We start from the raw sequence: 14458 nt of genomic DNA on the forward strand, positions 1-14458 counted from the left end.
AGTCCACTGTGGATACTTCTGTGCTGTCCTCTAATCGATGGATCGGCTGACAGTGGCTGCTTTGTGTTTACGTTGCTAATCTGTCTGCAGTCCTCCAGGTTTCAGCTTCATTATTTCCTCCTTTATATAAATCAAAATCCATCCATACTGTTATTTTCCTGCTTAGTTGTCAGTAGTTTTTACATCACCCAAGATAGTTTGCATGATGTCCCCAGTCTCGATCTCATCAACATTTGCCGCCTTATTAACCATGTGCTAGCTTATGTGTTAGGTATTTAGCCTATCTGCTCTCACTCTGTCAACTAATTACATCATGATGTAGCTTTCAAGCTATTTGTGGACATTTCTGTCTGACATTTTCAAACACTTTTAGCTACAAATTCAATAGTATTTCCTTCAGAATACCCTCTATTTACACAGTGAAAAACGAGGTATTCAGCACAGCAGATGTGAAAGCTTACCCGGCGTAGCAACAGTAACTAAGGGGGCAGGGCTTAGTGAAGGGTCAGTTGGGAATCATGCCTTTTTGGCTTGCTTGTTTGACTGTCTTTGTTATTTCTCTGTTTATTATCAGGGCGGGCCATATCATGATGTTCTGCACAGCATTCTGGGAGCATACACGTGTTACCGGCCAGATGTTGGCTACGTAAGTCAAAGTCACAAACACGCTCATGTAAAACATAGCATTAAAGCTTATGAGAGAGTGGTGAAAAATGTATTCTCTAAAGTATCAAGCCTTTTTCATTGGATTATTTCAAAAATTGACCTTTAGCTTGCATCAGAGTAATACCCATTTATCTAAAAAAAGAACATGTAAATGAGTTATCAATCATGCTATGCTTCAATAATGCTTCTGTAATGCTTAATAAAGTCTTTATATTGTAGTGTTTCAAATTCAAGTTTGTTCGCTAATGTTAGATTGCCCCCTTGTGGACAGAATTGATATTAAAAAGCATGCTTAAAGTCACATCAGCTAAACCTGGAAGTTTATTTTAGTCCAATTCTAACAGATAAAATAAAAACAGATTATGATGAAGAATGTCGGCCGTATCGTTCACGAGTAAGCAGACGGCAGAGTTGTACAGTAGTACGTCTCATTTATCATAAAGGTTAAAAGTGACACAGTACATACTTTAATCCCCCACAGAACACCTCCACAGTTTATTATTAACACTTGAAACCAAAGCTTGACGATGGTGTGGATGACTAACAGCTTCTAGTATCTAATTTCCACCTAGGTGTAAGAGTAAAACCTCTGAGTCTGCAGTGAAGGAACAACAGGTGATTTTTAACCTGCTATGTTTGAATGATGGAGGATTGAGGATTTTGTTGCGTCTCTTCTTTACTTGGTTTGTAGTAGAAATGGGCAGTTATATGATAAAACAGTATCCCAGGTTATTTAAATATAGCCACAGCACATACTAAGGGTTTGAACAGAGGGAATGCACGCAGCTGCAGGTGAATAAATGAAATATAGGTTTAAAATTATCATTGTGGTTCGCTGTTGTAAATTTACACCTGTTTCAAAACTGCTGCAGACACCTAAAGACGCCTCAAACCAGCTAAATGTTCTCTACATCTCTACAGCGCAATGCGGAGTGGTTTTAGCGAAACTTTCCCACTGTGTGTAGGTTTGATTTCCCAGTTTGTAAACCTCAGTGTATTTTTCCCTTTATGCAGCCTCCTCTTCCTCCAAGCAGAGTCACTAATCTTGTTGCTCATATTTGCAAACCACCCCAGACTCACATTGTGCATCCAAATCCTTTTTATGGTGCTGAAAATCTTATAAAATATGAAAAAATTTCAAACCAAGCCTTTGAGATTGCAGTAAAAGTGTGAAAGTCTCTTATTTAAAAAACTTTTTCAGTTAAATAAAGCTTATGTTGTCACCCCTGTACCTCCTAACAGCCACACCGCGCTCAAAATATGCTGCGGTTAGCCCCACGCTCTCTCTGCTAAGGTAGAAATGACTCTGACTTCCTGTACTGACCCCAACCCAGAGCTGTTAATCACACGATACATGCAATCATCAGTATTTGCAGGGTTTTTCTGCATGTGAATGCAGAAACATTTTGTCTCTTTGTGCCCAAATGACAGCTGGGGAAGTGTAATTAGGTCAGGCTAAAAGAGAATACACACTTCATGAACGGTCAAAGGATGAGGATGAGGTTGAAATTTCTAGAGTTAAAAAAAAGTTGGGCCTGATGTTTAAATACAAGTTTTGAGTTGACTTCATTCTTGACATTTTGAATTGTTGTCAGCTTTTACTTAATCCTTGACGTTTAAACTTTTTCGCAGCATTCCAACTTTTTGTCATTTTGTCTTTTAATTGAAACATTTCAGATTTCTTTGTCACGTTCTCAAGCTTTTTCTTGACATACAAGCTATCCTGCCTTTATTTCATTGAATCTCTGTGAAAGGCGTTTCAATAGAATAATTAAAAGTCGTGTGAGTCCTGAACCACTGAGCTGTAGTAAGAAAATGAAAGATCTGCCACAGACATCATGTTGTGATCTGTGTTTTGATCTTTTCTGGGTTTTATTTACTGTTTTTATCACTTTTTTATTTTCTTAAATGTTTCTATTGTGTACTTTTCCCCTTTATCATTGTGTTTTGATTTCCTGCGTGAAGAACCTTGAACTTCCTTGTTGCTGAAATATGCTACACGAATAAATGTACCTGGCCTTGTCAACATTTTTGCAACTTAATTTCTAAACATTTAGTTTCAACTTTTATTCAACATTTTGATTTTTTGTTCCGTCATGTCAGCTCTCTCATGTCATTTCAACATTTTCTGTATCTATTGAAACTTATTTCAAAGTTTTAACCCTTTAACCAAACATTTCAATTTTGGTTCTTAACATTCAACATTTTTCTCAATATTTCAACTTTTTCTTAACATTTTAATGTTTTACTTTAACATTACAACTTTTGTCCTTGACCTCCAACATTTGTCTCAACAGTCTAACATTGTCTTTATACTATTTTTTCTCAACATTTTAACCTTTTAACTGGACATTTCATCTTTTGTCCTTAAAGTTTAACATTTTTTTCAACATTTAAATGTTTTTTAATCCCTTTCAACTTTTTTCAACATTCCAACCTTTTAAATCAATGTTTCAAGTTTTCTTTTTTAAATTTCTTAACATTTCAATCTTTTACCCCAACATTTTAATTTTCATCCTTATGCTTTCAACTTTTTCTGAACATTCTAACATTTTTTCATTTTCTATTCCAACTTTTCTCAACATTTTTATTTTTTAATTCAATGTTTCAACTTTTGTCCTTTACCTTTCAACTTTTTACTCAGCATTCGAACATTTTCTTTATGTATTTTAACTTTTCTCAACATTTTAATCTTTTAACCCAAAACTTCAACTATTATCCTTAACTTTTCAACTTTTTCTCTACATTTCCTCTTTTCTCACCACTTGAATGTTTTTCTTACCATTTTGACCTCTTCCCTCAATATTTCAACCTTCTTCCTCACCATTTTTACCTTTTTGTCAACGTTTTAACTTTTATTCACAGCCTGCAAAATGTCTTGCATAACATTCAAACTTTTAGTCAAAAAATTTGGCATAAAGTGTTTCAACCTTTCTTTTACACATTCAACTAATCTCAACATTTTTCTTCTATCAAATTTGTATGGGCTTTTAGACTTTTTCTTCATTTAAAATTCTCCTTGACATTTTGACTTTTAGTCTCGACATATCAGTCTCTCTTGCCTTTTTACATTTTCTCAAAATTTAGATTTTTTTTGCCACTTTTGTGAACTTTTCAACCTCTTGACTCAACATTTAAATTTATTTATATACAGTTCAGCTTTTCTTTGGATTTAGATTATTTCTTTTCATTTACACTTTAATATTTTAACTTTCTTTCTCTACATTTTAACTGTATTTCAGCCAATCACTTAATCTTTGTTTCTATGGTGCCAGTTCATAACCAATGTTATCTTGAGACGGCAGGTCTTTTTTTGACCATTTAGATTTTTTTCCCTTAAACTCATATTTTCATTATGCGGTTTCATCTTTTCTCAAAACTTCGATTTACTTTCTCGAAACTTTAACTTGTCCTTAAACTCCTTAAACATTTTTAAAGAAAATCTCATTTAGACTTTCATTCTCACTATTTTGCCTTTTTCTCCCCATTTTGGATTTTCTTGTTTTTATATTTTCTTTCTAGATATTAAAGCTTTTCCTCAACAGTTTGACTTTTTCTTCAAGTTTAGACGTATGTCAACTTTCTTCTCATTATTTATTTTTTTCCTCGAAATTTTGGCATTTTAGTCACTCTTTTTTGACATTTCAGCTTTTTCCCCCTCAGGATTGTAACTTTTATTAAGCTATAGATTTGACTTTGCTTTTCATCTGTATTTTTTGTAACCATTAAAACAAAAAAAAAATCCAGATCAGATTAACTTTTTCTCAACATTTCAGCCCCTGACATTTGGACTTTTCTTAAGGTTCATAATGAAGGAAATTTTTTATATCCCTTACGCAAATACTCTCCCTTTGACTGCTGATTTCCATATTAAATTAGATCAGCGTTAGTTTAACAAAAGAGAGTAGCATCTTACTTTTAGTGGAGGTCAGTTTGTAATTTTTAGTCATTTTTTGTGCTCAAATTAAGAGATGGAAGAAGAAGTAGAATTATGGACAGTTTATACTGAAACTCAGCTCTAGCTGTTAACAGTGCTGTATCACAAATTTTCTTTGTTTTTGTGTATTTTTTTGTGTGCATAGGTGCAGGGAATGTCGTTTATTGCAGCGGTCCTCATCCTGAATCTGGACACAGCCGACGCCTTCATAGCTTTTGCCAACCTGCTCAACAAGCCGTGTCAGATGGCCTTCTTCAGAGTCGACCACAGCCTTGTCAGTAAACTCACAAACTCTGTGCACACAAAAATGAAATAAAGAGGTCAAACCACAAATACAACCACTAGAGAAGATGTAGTATGATCCTCCAAATATGTTGCACATTTAGATACTGTATATAGGTTATTTCTTCCTGTATAAAATCAGGACAAAAGGGCTCCTGTTAATCCTTTAAACTAGGCTTTGACCAGGATGCATCTTGAGTTGACACAATACCAGGATTTTGACACCATACTAGCTATTATTCATAGTCAATAACCACAGTAATCCGTGGTCCATCTCTACAGATGACTCACTGACCTGCTGATCTAACACAGTGTGGTTTTTGAGTGTTTTTCTCTGAAGACCTCCCCTCTCTCCACAGATGTTGACATACTTCTCTGCATTTGAAGTGTTCTTTGAAGAAAACCTACCAAAGCTCTTTGCACATTTCAAGAAAAACAACTTGACCCCTGATATTTATTTAATCGACTGGTGAGTCTCGGCTTTATTTCCTCACTTCTTCTGCTCTGCCACACTTTAAAAGCCCTTATTCGAACCATGATGTCAGTTGACAGCTTCTTTTCTCTCCATCCTGTGTCACATGTCGTCGTGTGGAAACACGCAGCTCACATGAGCCTGTCTCACTTTCAGTCTGGTTTATTTCTGAGAAAACAGGATGGGCTGGTGGTGAGGGGGGGGCCTGTGTTGGTGGTCTCTGCCCACTTACAGATGAGACTTCTACTTTTCTATTTCTCACCTTTATCACTCGTACTACACCCAGGAAATCAGTGGATCGAGCAGCTGATGTATTTTTAGGCTAATCAGGCCCACTTTTATCTTGTGTTCTTGTTAAAACTGACAGATATTCACAACGGCATCCAAAATACTTTAAATGACATTTTTTTCATCAGCATCCTTTTTTGTTTGATTTTGCATTAACTAGAAAACTATATACTTTTGCAATTTTTAATATTTGAATACTTTTTTTGATACCAAACATAAATGATACCACCTTCATTATTTTGAAGAATAATTGGATTAAAAAATGCCAAACTTTCAAACAAAGAAAACGTATTTACTTGCAAAATGTTATTTTTCTATTTAGCTTACACATTGTATAGGAGTTTGCTTTCATACTGTAGTTGTAATAAAAATATTTCCCTGTACTGTAGGATCTTTACGCTGTACAGTAAGTCTCTACCGTTGGACCTGGCGTGTCGGGTATGGGACGTGTTCTGCAGAGATGGCGAGGAGTTCTTGTTCCGCACGGCGCTCGGCCTGCTGCGTCTCTACCAGGACGTCCTGACCACCATGGACTTCATCCACATGGCTCAGTTTCTCACCCGCCTGCCCGACCTCATCCCGGCAGAGCAGCTCTTCCAGCACATCGCCTCCATCCACATGACCAGCCGCAACAGGAAGTGGGGGCAGGTAAGATGTGATGTGTAGAGCGAAACATCTCTGCTGCAAGTGAATAATATGAAACGGGTGTTTTGGCTCACATTTCAGGCTACAGAAATATTGTACCTTCTGCAGTTTGACAGTTGCAGTAGGCCATGTTTGCTATTGTAATCTACAACCCAAATTCCAAAAAAGTTGGGACACTGTGTAAGCTGTAGATAAAAGCAGTGATTTCCAAATCTCATAAACTCATATTGTATTCACAACAGAGATTAAACAACTCACCAGATTATAAACTGAGAAATTTTACCATCTAACATAAAAGATTAGCTAATTTTGAATTTGGTGGTAGCAACACATCTAAAGATGGGATGGAAAAGTAGGCAGGGCTAAGGGAAACCAGCTTGTGGAGCATTTTTCAACTAATTAGGTTAATTAGCAACAGGTCAGTAACAGACTGGATATAAAAGGAGCATTTGCAAGATGCAGAGTCCTTTAGAAGTAAGGTGGGCTTTTCCTCTGGAAGCCCTCTGTTTTGCCATTTTAATGCCTTTGTAGCCCTTACTGAGGCTTTTCTAGCAAGCCTAGAACTTGGGTGACTTTCTGGGGTCTTCAGAGATTAAATCCACACCAGTAACTCAGACACTGAACACAATATTTTTAATCCATATCTGCCACTAGTTTGGCATTAGCCACCATAACGTTTTCCCAAAATGAATGTTGCATGTGTTGTGACAACCAATGGCAGGCTGTTCCTTTGTCATGTCACGCTTTGTTAAACTGCATGTGTATACACTTAAAAACAGGTTTAGAGCTTGACGGTGCACCACAGGGTTGAAGTTTTACAAGCTTTTTAAGACAAAAAGTCCAGGAGAGACAAAATGGTTAAAAACAGCTCAGGGATCAGAGAGTTTAAAACAGGCATGATTCTGTACTGGAAATCCCTGCATAGGCTCAGGAACACTTCCAGAAATCATTATCTGTTGACAAAGTTGGCTGTGCCATCAACAAATGACAGTTAAAGGAGCCATATGTTGCAGGATCCAGGTATACCAGCATTTTCTCTGGTCCAAAGCTCATTTAAAGTGGACTGAGGCAAAATGGAAAACTGTTCTGTGGTCAGGTGAATCAAAATTTGAAATTGAGATGTTCAGCCAAGGGTGGCAAAGTGTGTGTCGTTAGATCCAGTTTTAATTGAAAGTGAGCCCCAGTCTGAAGCCTGTTTAAATTCTCAGATCATGTATTCACCCCTTCCTTCATCCTTCCTCAGGTCCTGCAGGCGTTACAGAAGGATCAGGAGCGGTGTAGCCCGGTGCTGAAGCGCTGAGCAGAAGCCAGAGCAGAACCATCGCACACCAACGGACTCTACAAGTAAAACTTACCAGGTTAGACCAACCTGAGAGAGCCCGAGAGATGATCTGTGCTCTAACTAGACCCAGGACCCTGTAGGACGGGGTCTGTCAGCAACAAGGAGGGTGTGACGAGGAATCCGAGGCCTTATTTATCTCCCATCAACCCCTGCTCTGCTCAGAGACCCAGCAGAGGAGCTGAAAGTGTAGCTGGAGGAGGATGAATGTAACACACTCCCACTCTCATGAAAACCAACCTCCTCGACTTAGATTTAACTCTCTGCTTAGAACACTTTCTAACTACAACCTGACTCCCTTTTTCTTTATATTTGGTGAATTCTACACCAAAAAACACCCACATGAGTCGCAGTCTCTAAAATCTGCGAGATCTAAGGATGACTGTGTTAAAGTGAAACCTCAGTTTGTCTCTTTCTGTCTCTGTTTGTCCTGATTTTGTCTTTTCTGCACCTTTTTTTCCTGAAAACTTCAGGCATTCCTTCATTACTTTGATTGCTTTTATCTCTGTTTTTCTGGTCTGTACAGATGTGTTTCCTCATCCGATCCAAGAAATCATCTGAGTTAAAATCCATGAAAATGCACATTTCTTCTCTTGAAGACAAGCTTAGTCTCTCTGAGAGCACCTCATTGTTACATTTAATTTAATCCCTCTAAGAAGAGATTTAAAGCTGCCTGTAAAATGTCTTACAGAGTATTTATGTCGATGAAACTGGAGTTTATAATCTAGTGTTGCTGTTGAAATGGATGCGCCTTGCTTGTTCTTTCTTCAAGCTTCGTATCGGCGTTTTTATTTTTCCCGGTGATCAGTGTGAGCGTGCTGTCTTTAAACTCTGTGTTTATTTAATATTTATCTAGCAGGACGTGTTCCAGTCTAATGAAGGCTCCTATACTTGATTTCAACATGCAGGCATAGACGTACGTTTGCAGCGTTATTCGTGCACTTACAGTTTAATCTGAAGGATAAAAGTGTCCACTAGAGGCAAATAACTTGACATGAAAATGTCCAAGGAGCAGCAGCTTTTGATCCCACAGCAACAAAAATACAAGTCTTATGTCTGAAAAATTTTGTAATTTTTAGTTTTTAGGTACCAAATCTTGCAAAAAATCTCCACAAATTGAAGCATTGCTACAGTAGTTGTGCAGTTTAGACAGTCTGGGGATGTTGTTGATGGATTAATTCTTGTCTTACCACCTCTCTTATAAATTAAATGTAGTTTTGCTAAGGCTTTAGCACTTTTCGATGCTGTTGTAAGAGATCTAGCCTAAAAACTGGTACCATCTGAATGCAATGGGCAGTTTCATGCACATAAAATAATCGCGGGATTAGTTTGATGCTGCAGAAAACTTAAAATCATGATGTTTTGCAGAATTTTCAAAACTGTCAACCAAAGTTTGATTCGGAGTGAATCCAAAGCACAAAATATATGTACAAATTTGACATTGCTTCACCCATTGAATGCCAGGCTGTCAGTTGAAATCAAATTGCAAATTTGCACCTGTGGCAAAAGTCTATGATGTATGAAAGCCCTGAGCAGACAAACATCAATGCATTTTACTTAACTCAGTGCTGTGATAATGAAAAAAAATTGTTTTTTCCCTTGAGATCTAGCATATTTTTCTTACAGTGGGATAATGAAAGTGCTTTTCCATGATTATGTGATAATTTCTCAAAATCTCGAGATAAAAAACAAAATGTATGCTATCCCTAGAAAACAGACTAAAGTCCAGACTGAAAGGTTTTTTTATTCTATACTACTGAATGGTTGAAAATTTCAGAAATTTGGGTTGAAATTTCTCATTTAGGAGGTCGAGGAGACCAGTTGAAAAGCTCTAGTTTTTTTCTCTAAATGGGACCATAATTTACAAAATGCAAAAATCGCTGTATAGGTTCTTTGCACATGGCATCACGCAGCAGTAGAAAACTCCCTTGGGGGGTCAAGTTGTGATTTCTGCATTGATAAAACACCAACAAATAGTCCATGTTTTGAGCTGTTTGTGACTGTAAAATGTTCAAAATGTGGAAATATGGACATTCTTGAGTCTTCAGCTACTTTTGTGTCCTGACTGTAGTGAAATATTCAGGCAAACAAAAGAAAAGTTTTTAAAAAGTCACAAACAGCAGCAGGCAGGAATTAAAAAAAAAACCTCTGTCTAAAGCTTGGACGAACAGTAACACACAGCACTCTCATATGGTCTGTTTCAACAAAGTGGTGTAGTTTGGTTCTGTCCAGTTTTGTAACAGTTTGGCACATTTGAATTTGTTTCCTCAGCTGCAATCTCACCAACCTCAGGTCTCACTCGCTGTGACAGAAAATCTCTTTTGAGAGATCCAGATCATTTGACTTGGCTAAAGGAGAGCTGGTTGTTTGGCTCACAGACGGCTCTGCATTTGGTTCCAGTTTGGCTTTTTTAAATGTGGATTAAATAATGGAGGAAAGGAAACTGGAACTCAAACGGGAGCTGTTTTGTACAATAGGCTCGTTAGTGAATGGTACATCACTCAGTCACTCACCCCACAAGGTTTACTCAGGTTTATGTTTGTGACAAAATTAGGGTTTTTATATGCTAAAGGCGCTCTGCTAGCCTCTTAGCTCAGTACAAGACTCCTCTAGACTCTTGTCTCCCTTCGTCTGACTAGATGATGCTAGACACTAGGAGGCCTGCAGGGCTGAGTAACTGGTGATAATGATCGCCACCATGCCCGGTAAATCAGTAAAACTGTGGAAAACTGTTTTGTAGTGTTGGAATTGTACTAATGCCCATAGAAATGTTCTGACGATAAAAGCAGCATAGATATCTATTTAGAGCTGCGGAGTGCAGACCTTACTCTGTTCCCATTCATTCCTAATGGCTGTCCCCCACTGCCTGACCCACAACGGACATTTGGGATCCGTGTTTCGGCCATCATACCAGGCGCATATGTGCTTCATGTTTGTCCCGTCTCTCTGCTGTCAAAGCCCTGCCATTCTTTTTAAATTTAACCCCAATAAAACTCCCTCCAAAGACGTGCTAAGCAAGGCTTTTGCTTTGAAAAGCACAAACATGAAGTGCTTCTAGTTTAGTAGAAGTTTAGTGAACAGCTTTATTAAACAGATGCATTTTAGCTTGGGGCCTTCATCAGGGTCGTCAAGAAACAAGCTGCAAGCATTTTCTACCATGTGCATGTACATACTTGCCACAACAAGATAGATATGGCTCTGTATTTATCATTGTCCTGCCACAAGTCACAAATAGACGAGCCCCCTATTCTCCAGATTCTCCACCTGTGAGAGATGCATTTCAGATAAGATAGCATTTGATGTCCCTTGTAGGGAAATTCATATTATATATAATCTGATTCACTTTACTGACTCAGTAGCCATGGCTTTATAGCTCATATGTCTGCATGCTCTCAACTCATGACTAAGAGAGGAAGTGGTCTTTCTGAAGCAAATTACCTACAACCTTTACTACATTGATTCACTGACCGGACAGAGTTGCTACATCTATTTGTTATGCATAAATTTTTATCTCAGTACATGGCTTGTGTGTCTAAATAATCAGATTTGTTTTAGTTATAACCTTGAGAGGAAGTGGGCTTTCAAAAAGCAAATTACCAGTGTCATTGAACAACCTTTTCTGCCTTTGTACATCATAGATGCAGCTGTAGCTGACTGATGTTTTTGTGAAGCAACCAAACCACAAAACCTAAGTTCGCTCTGTTTTTATCAGTATGCATCTTTCCCCTTCATCTCACCGCAAAGTGTGAAAATATACAGATCGGAGGCAACAGAAGGTGTGTTAACGATATAAACGATACATCAGATCATTAATGAGTTCATCAAACCCTGAAACAATCATTCTTCTCATTATTTAAATATCCCCTTGCGTCAGGATTGTATTTGTGTGGGTTGGCTGCTTTATTTGTCCTCTCTTTAAACGTTTTAGTTCAATACAAACAGGCAGCATCATCAGTGTCTTTTAAATGGGCTTTGATTGATCAGTAGATTATCTGATAGTGAAAATGTCTTGATTGTTGTCAATTGATTGTTGTTGTTGTTGTTGCCGGTCAGTTCCTTAAAGTGTAACCTGGTTAAGTCTCAAGCTTTGTGGCTTCTGTTCTCAGAAGTTATTGGAGGCTGCATTCACAATGTGGTTTTTATGTTGCTCCATCCTGGCCAGTTGTGGGTGGGGACTGTCCTTAAAACAATATCAGAGTGACATTTCAAAGCCAACATCATTACTGGGTTAAAGGGGATTTAGTTCCATTTAAACATGGCCACTTTCTTAATCATTTAAAGGTCCAAGTTAAGAGAATTTGTAAAAATGTGAAGGTCCCACTCACATGAGGTAATCCAAGCAAACTAGAGCCCTAAGTCCAGTGAGTTTGACTAATGTGAGTGCTCTGTAACACAGCTAAGCATCACTTTGGCCATGCTTTTGAAAAAGACGTGACGTATCATTGATGTGACTTTCTCTAAAACAAAGGTTGAGACCAGTGTTGAGAAGCACTATCAAAATGCGGAAGTTTGGTGCTTCTTTTTATTGCTGTTTTTGTTAAACCGTCCGAATAGGAAAAAACAATTGGAGGTAATTTTGAGTCCTAAAAGTAGTGACACATTAAGCTCAGAAAACTAGGAACAGAGGTGGATTAAAAGCCACCGTCCTAAAGCCTGGCGGAAAAGTCAGACAACACTCTCAAGCAGTCTGGTTTGGTTCAGCACAGTTTGGATGATAAACTCTGATCTTGCTTGCTTGCTCCAAAGCTTTCGTGCATCGTTTGTCAAGCTGCTAACAGGGGGGTGGGCCAACCACGACCTGCCTACAGCCCAACCAGCTGACACGACTGGTCTGATGGATTTCTGGCATGTTTGATATTTTGGTCATACAGCTCCACACACTCCTACAGTTAGAGCAGAATCCTCAACTTAGGAGCATTTTTGTCCTTTGGAAACTGTCCGACAGCATTTGAAATCCCCATGAAAACAGCAGGAATTACTTCAGAATTTTTATCGCCTGTACTCGCCTTCACTTGTACAGTGTGAGCACATAAATCATAAGTGATGGTTGTACATCAAAGGGATTCAGTCACACAGTATGAGCTGATAATCCACCGTGACTGTTATAGAGTCTTTTGGCTCCCAAACAGCTCTTCATTTGGCACCAGTTTGGCTTTTAGATATTGATTAAATAATGACAAAAATGGAGGAAAGGAAACTGGCACTCAAACAGGAGCCAGCTCCTTTGGTTCACAGAAGAGTTGGCTTTTTATGACAAAACAAGGGAGAAAAGCTGTTTAAAGGTGCAGCTAGCCTCCTAGCTCAGTACAAGACAACTCAAGACTCTTCTCTACCTTTTGGCTGGATATGGTGATGTTGATCACCTCTAAGCCAGGCAATTCAGTTAACGTGGGGGAAAATCACTCTTTTTTTTGCAAATCTTAGGGTTTGAACCCAATGTAGGTACATTTTCGCAGCTTTCAGATCCATTTAGAGCTTTAACTCACTAACTTTCCTCCATTCCTATTGATTCATACCTGGTGTTCTTCACTTCCTGCCCCTATCTGACATCATGTGACTGCAAACAATGTGTAAGCATCAGGCCAATCAGCCTTGGTACAAAAAAAAAAAAAAGTTGTCTGCTGCTGCGGGTCAGTCATCCTTTTCTACTGGAATCAGCCGTGGTAAAATGCCCCAAACTTTGGAATAAGTCTGTTGGTCAAAATAGTAGTGCTGTGTTGAAATTTGTGTAGAAATGAGCAGGATTGAAGTTAGATAGCTATCTAATCAGGAGAGGTTTGTTTGCACTATGATGCGTTTAATGTCGTCTCGGTAAAATGATGGTTAGTTGAAGGTAAAGAGAACTGTTGAAGTCTTCATGAAAGGGAGGTCAGGGTGAGAAGCTTTAGTAAATCTGGTGGTTTGAAGAGGAAATGTCTTTTATATCTATGGAAAGTTTAAAAACTTTTCTAAATTAGAAAATTATCAGGAGCGATATTTATAAGGACCCAGGACAAGGAGAATCAATAAGGGTGTGAATGTTTAGAAAAATGAACAATCCCTGTCCCTACATGAGTGCTTTCTTTTTCTCTCGACCCCTCTGAGGCACAAATGAAGTTTTAAAACAGGAAGTGCTTGTTTTTAGTGAATCCTCACCTCAGCTGCGTCTGTTTCAGTGTCTGCACCGTCTCTGCAGCCTCTCTGATCGCTCTTCTCAATGCACTCCTCCCTCCCCACCTCCATGTGGTGACGCACCGCAGGACTGCAATAAGCTTTTTGCACATTCATGGCAGCCTTTCAGTCGTGCCTCGCATCATCACTTTAAGTAATTGCTGGCAGGTTTAAACGGGTCTGTCTTTTATTTTGATCAGCTGATAATTCTAACTGGATTATGTGGGTTTTTTGTGTTTAATTTCCAGTGTGATACCTGTCTGGTAGTTGTTACATTAAAGGCTGGCCTGTGTATTAATCCTCCCGACACTACATGCATCCTTCACTGGAAACACTGTACGACCCATTCACACTGAATTTGACTATTAAATGTAGTTTGTTTGATTTTGCTGTATCTGTGTAGTCCTCTTGGTTTGTTTTGCATCGTCTGTTTTGTGTTCCCTGAAGAGACCCTACTGTAGAGGACTGATAGACAAACATGGGGTCAGCGGAGGGTTACCATGCAGCTGTATCTCACTTGAAATGTATATAAACTATGGTTTTAATAAAATAAAGAGCTGTACATATTCAACAGAGGAGCAGCTGTCTTTGTTTACATCATATCAAAGCTGTCTCTAACTTGCTACAGGATGCCTACAGTTCCCAGAAGGTCTTGGATGGAGCAGTTTCTGTTTAACTT

General features: G+C 38.4%; 1 protein-coding gene across 3 annotated transcripts in view; it reads left to right on the forward strand.

Annotated features, from left to right (window-relative positions):
- The window catches only part of tbc1d14 (TBC1 domain family, member 14), a 74291-nt gene extending 59941 nt beyond the window's left edge, over window positions 1–14350 (forward strand). For all 3 annotated transcript variants that reach the window (XM_041778954.1, XM_041778953.1, XM_041778952.1), the window contains 5 exons: window positions 575–646; window positions 4749–4877; window positions 5245–5354; window positions 6035–6293; window positions 7534–14350. In XM_041778954.1, the coding sequence (XP_041634888.1) occupies window positions 575–646; window positions 4749–4877; window positions 5245–5354; window positions 6035–6293; window positions 7534–7590 (627 nt within the window). In that variant the 3' untranslated portion in view covers window positions 7591–14350. The remainder of the gene's footprint in view (window positions 1–574; window positions 647–4748; window positions 4878–5244; window positions 5355–6034; window positions 6294–7533) is intronic.
- The last annotated feature ends 108 nt before the right edge of the window (window positions 14351–14458 follow it).

The sequence above is a fragment of the Cheilinus undulatus genome, linkage group 22, assembly GCF_018320785.1.
Source record: "Cheilinus undulatus linkage group 22, ASM1832078v1, whole genome shotgun sequence".
Lineage (NCBI taxonomy): Eukaryota > Metazoa > Chordata > Actinopteri > Labriformes > Labridae > Cheilinus > Cheilinus undulatus.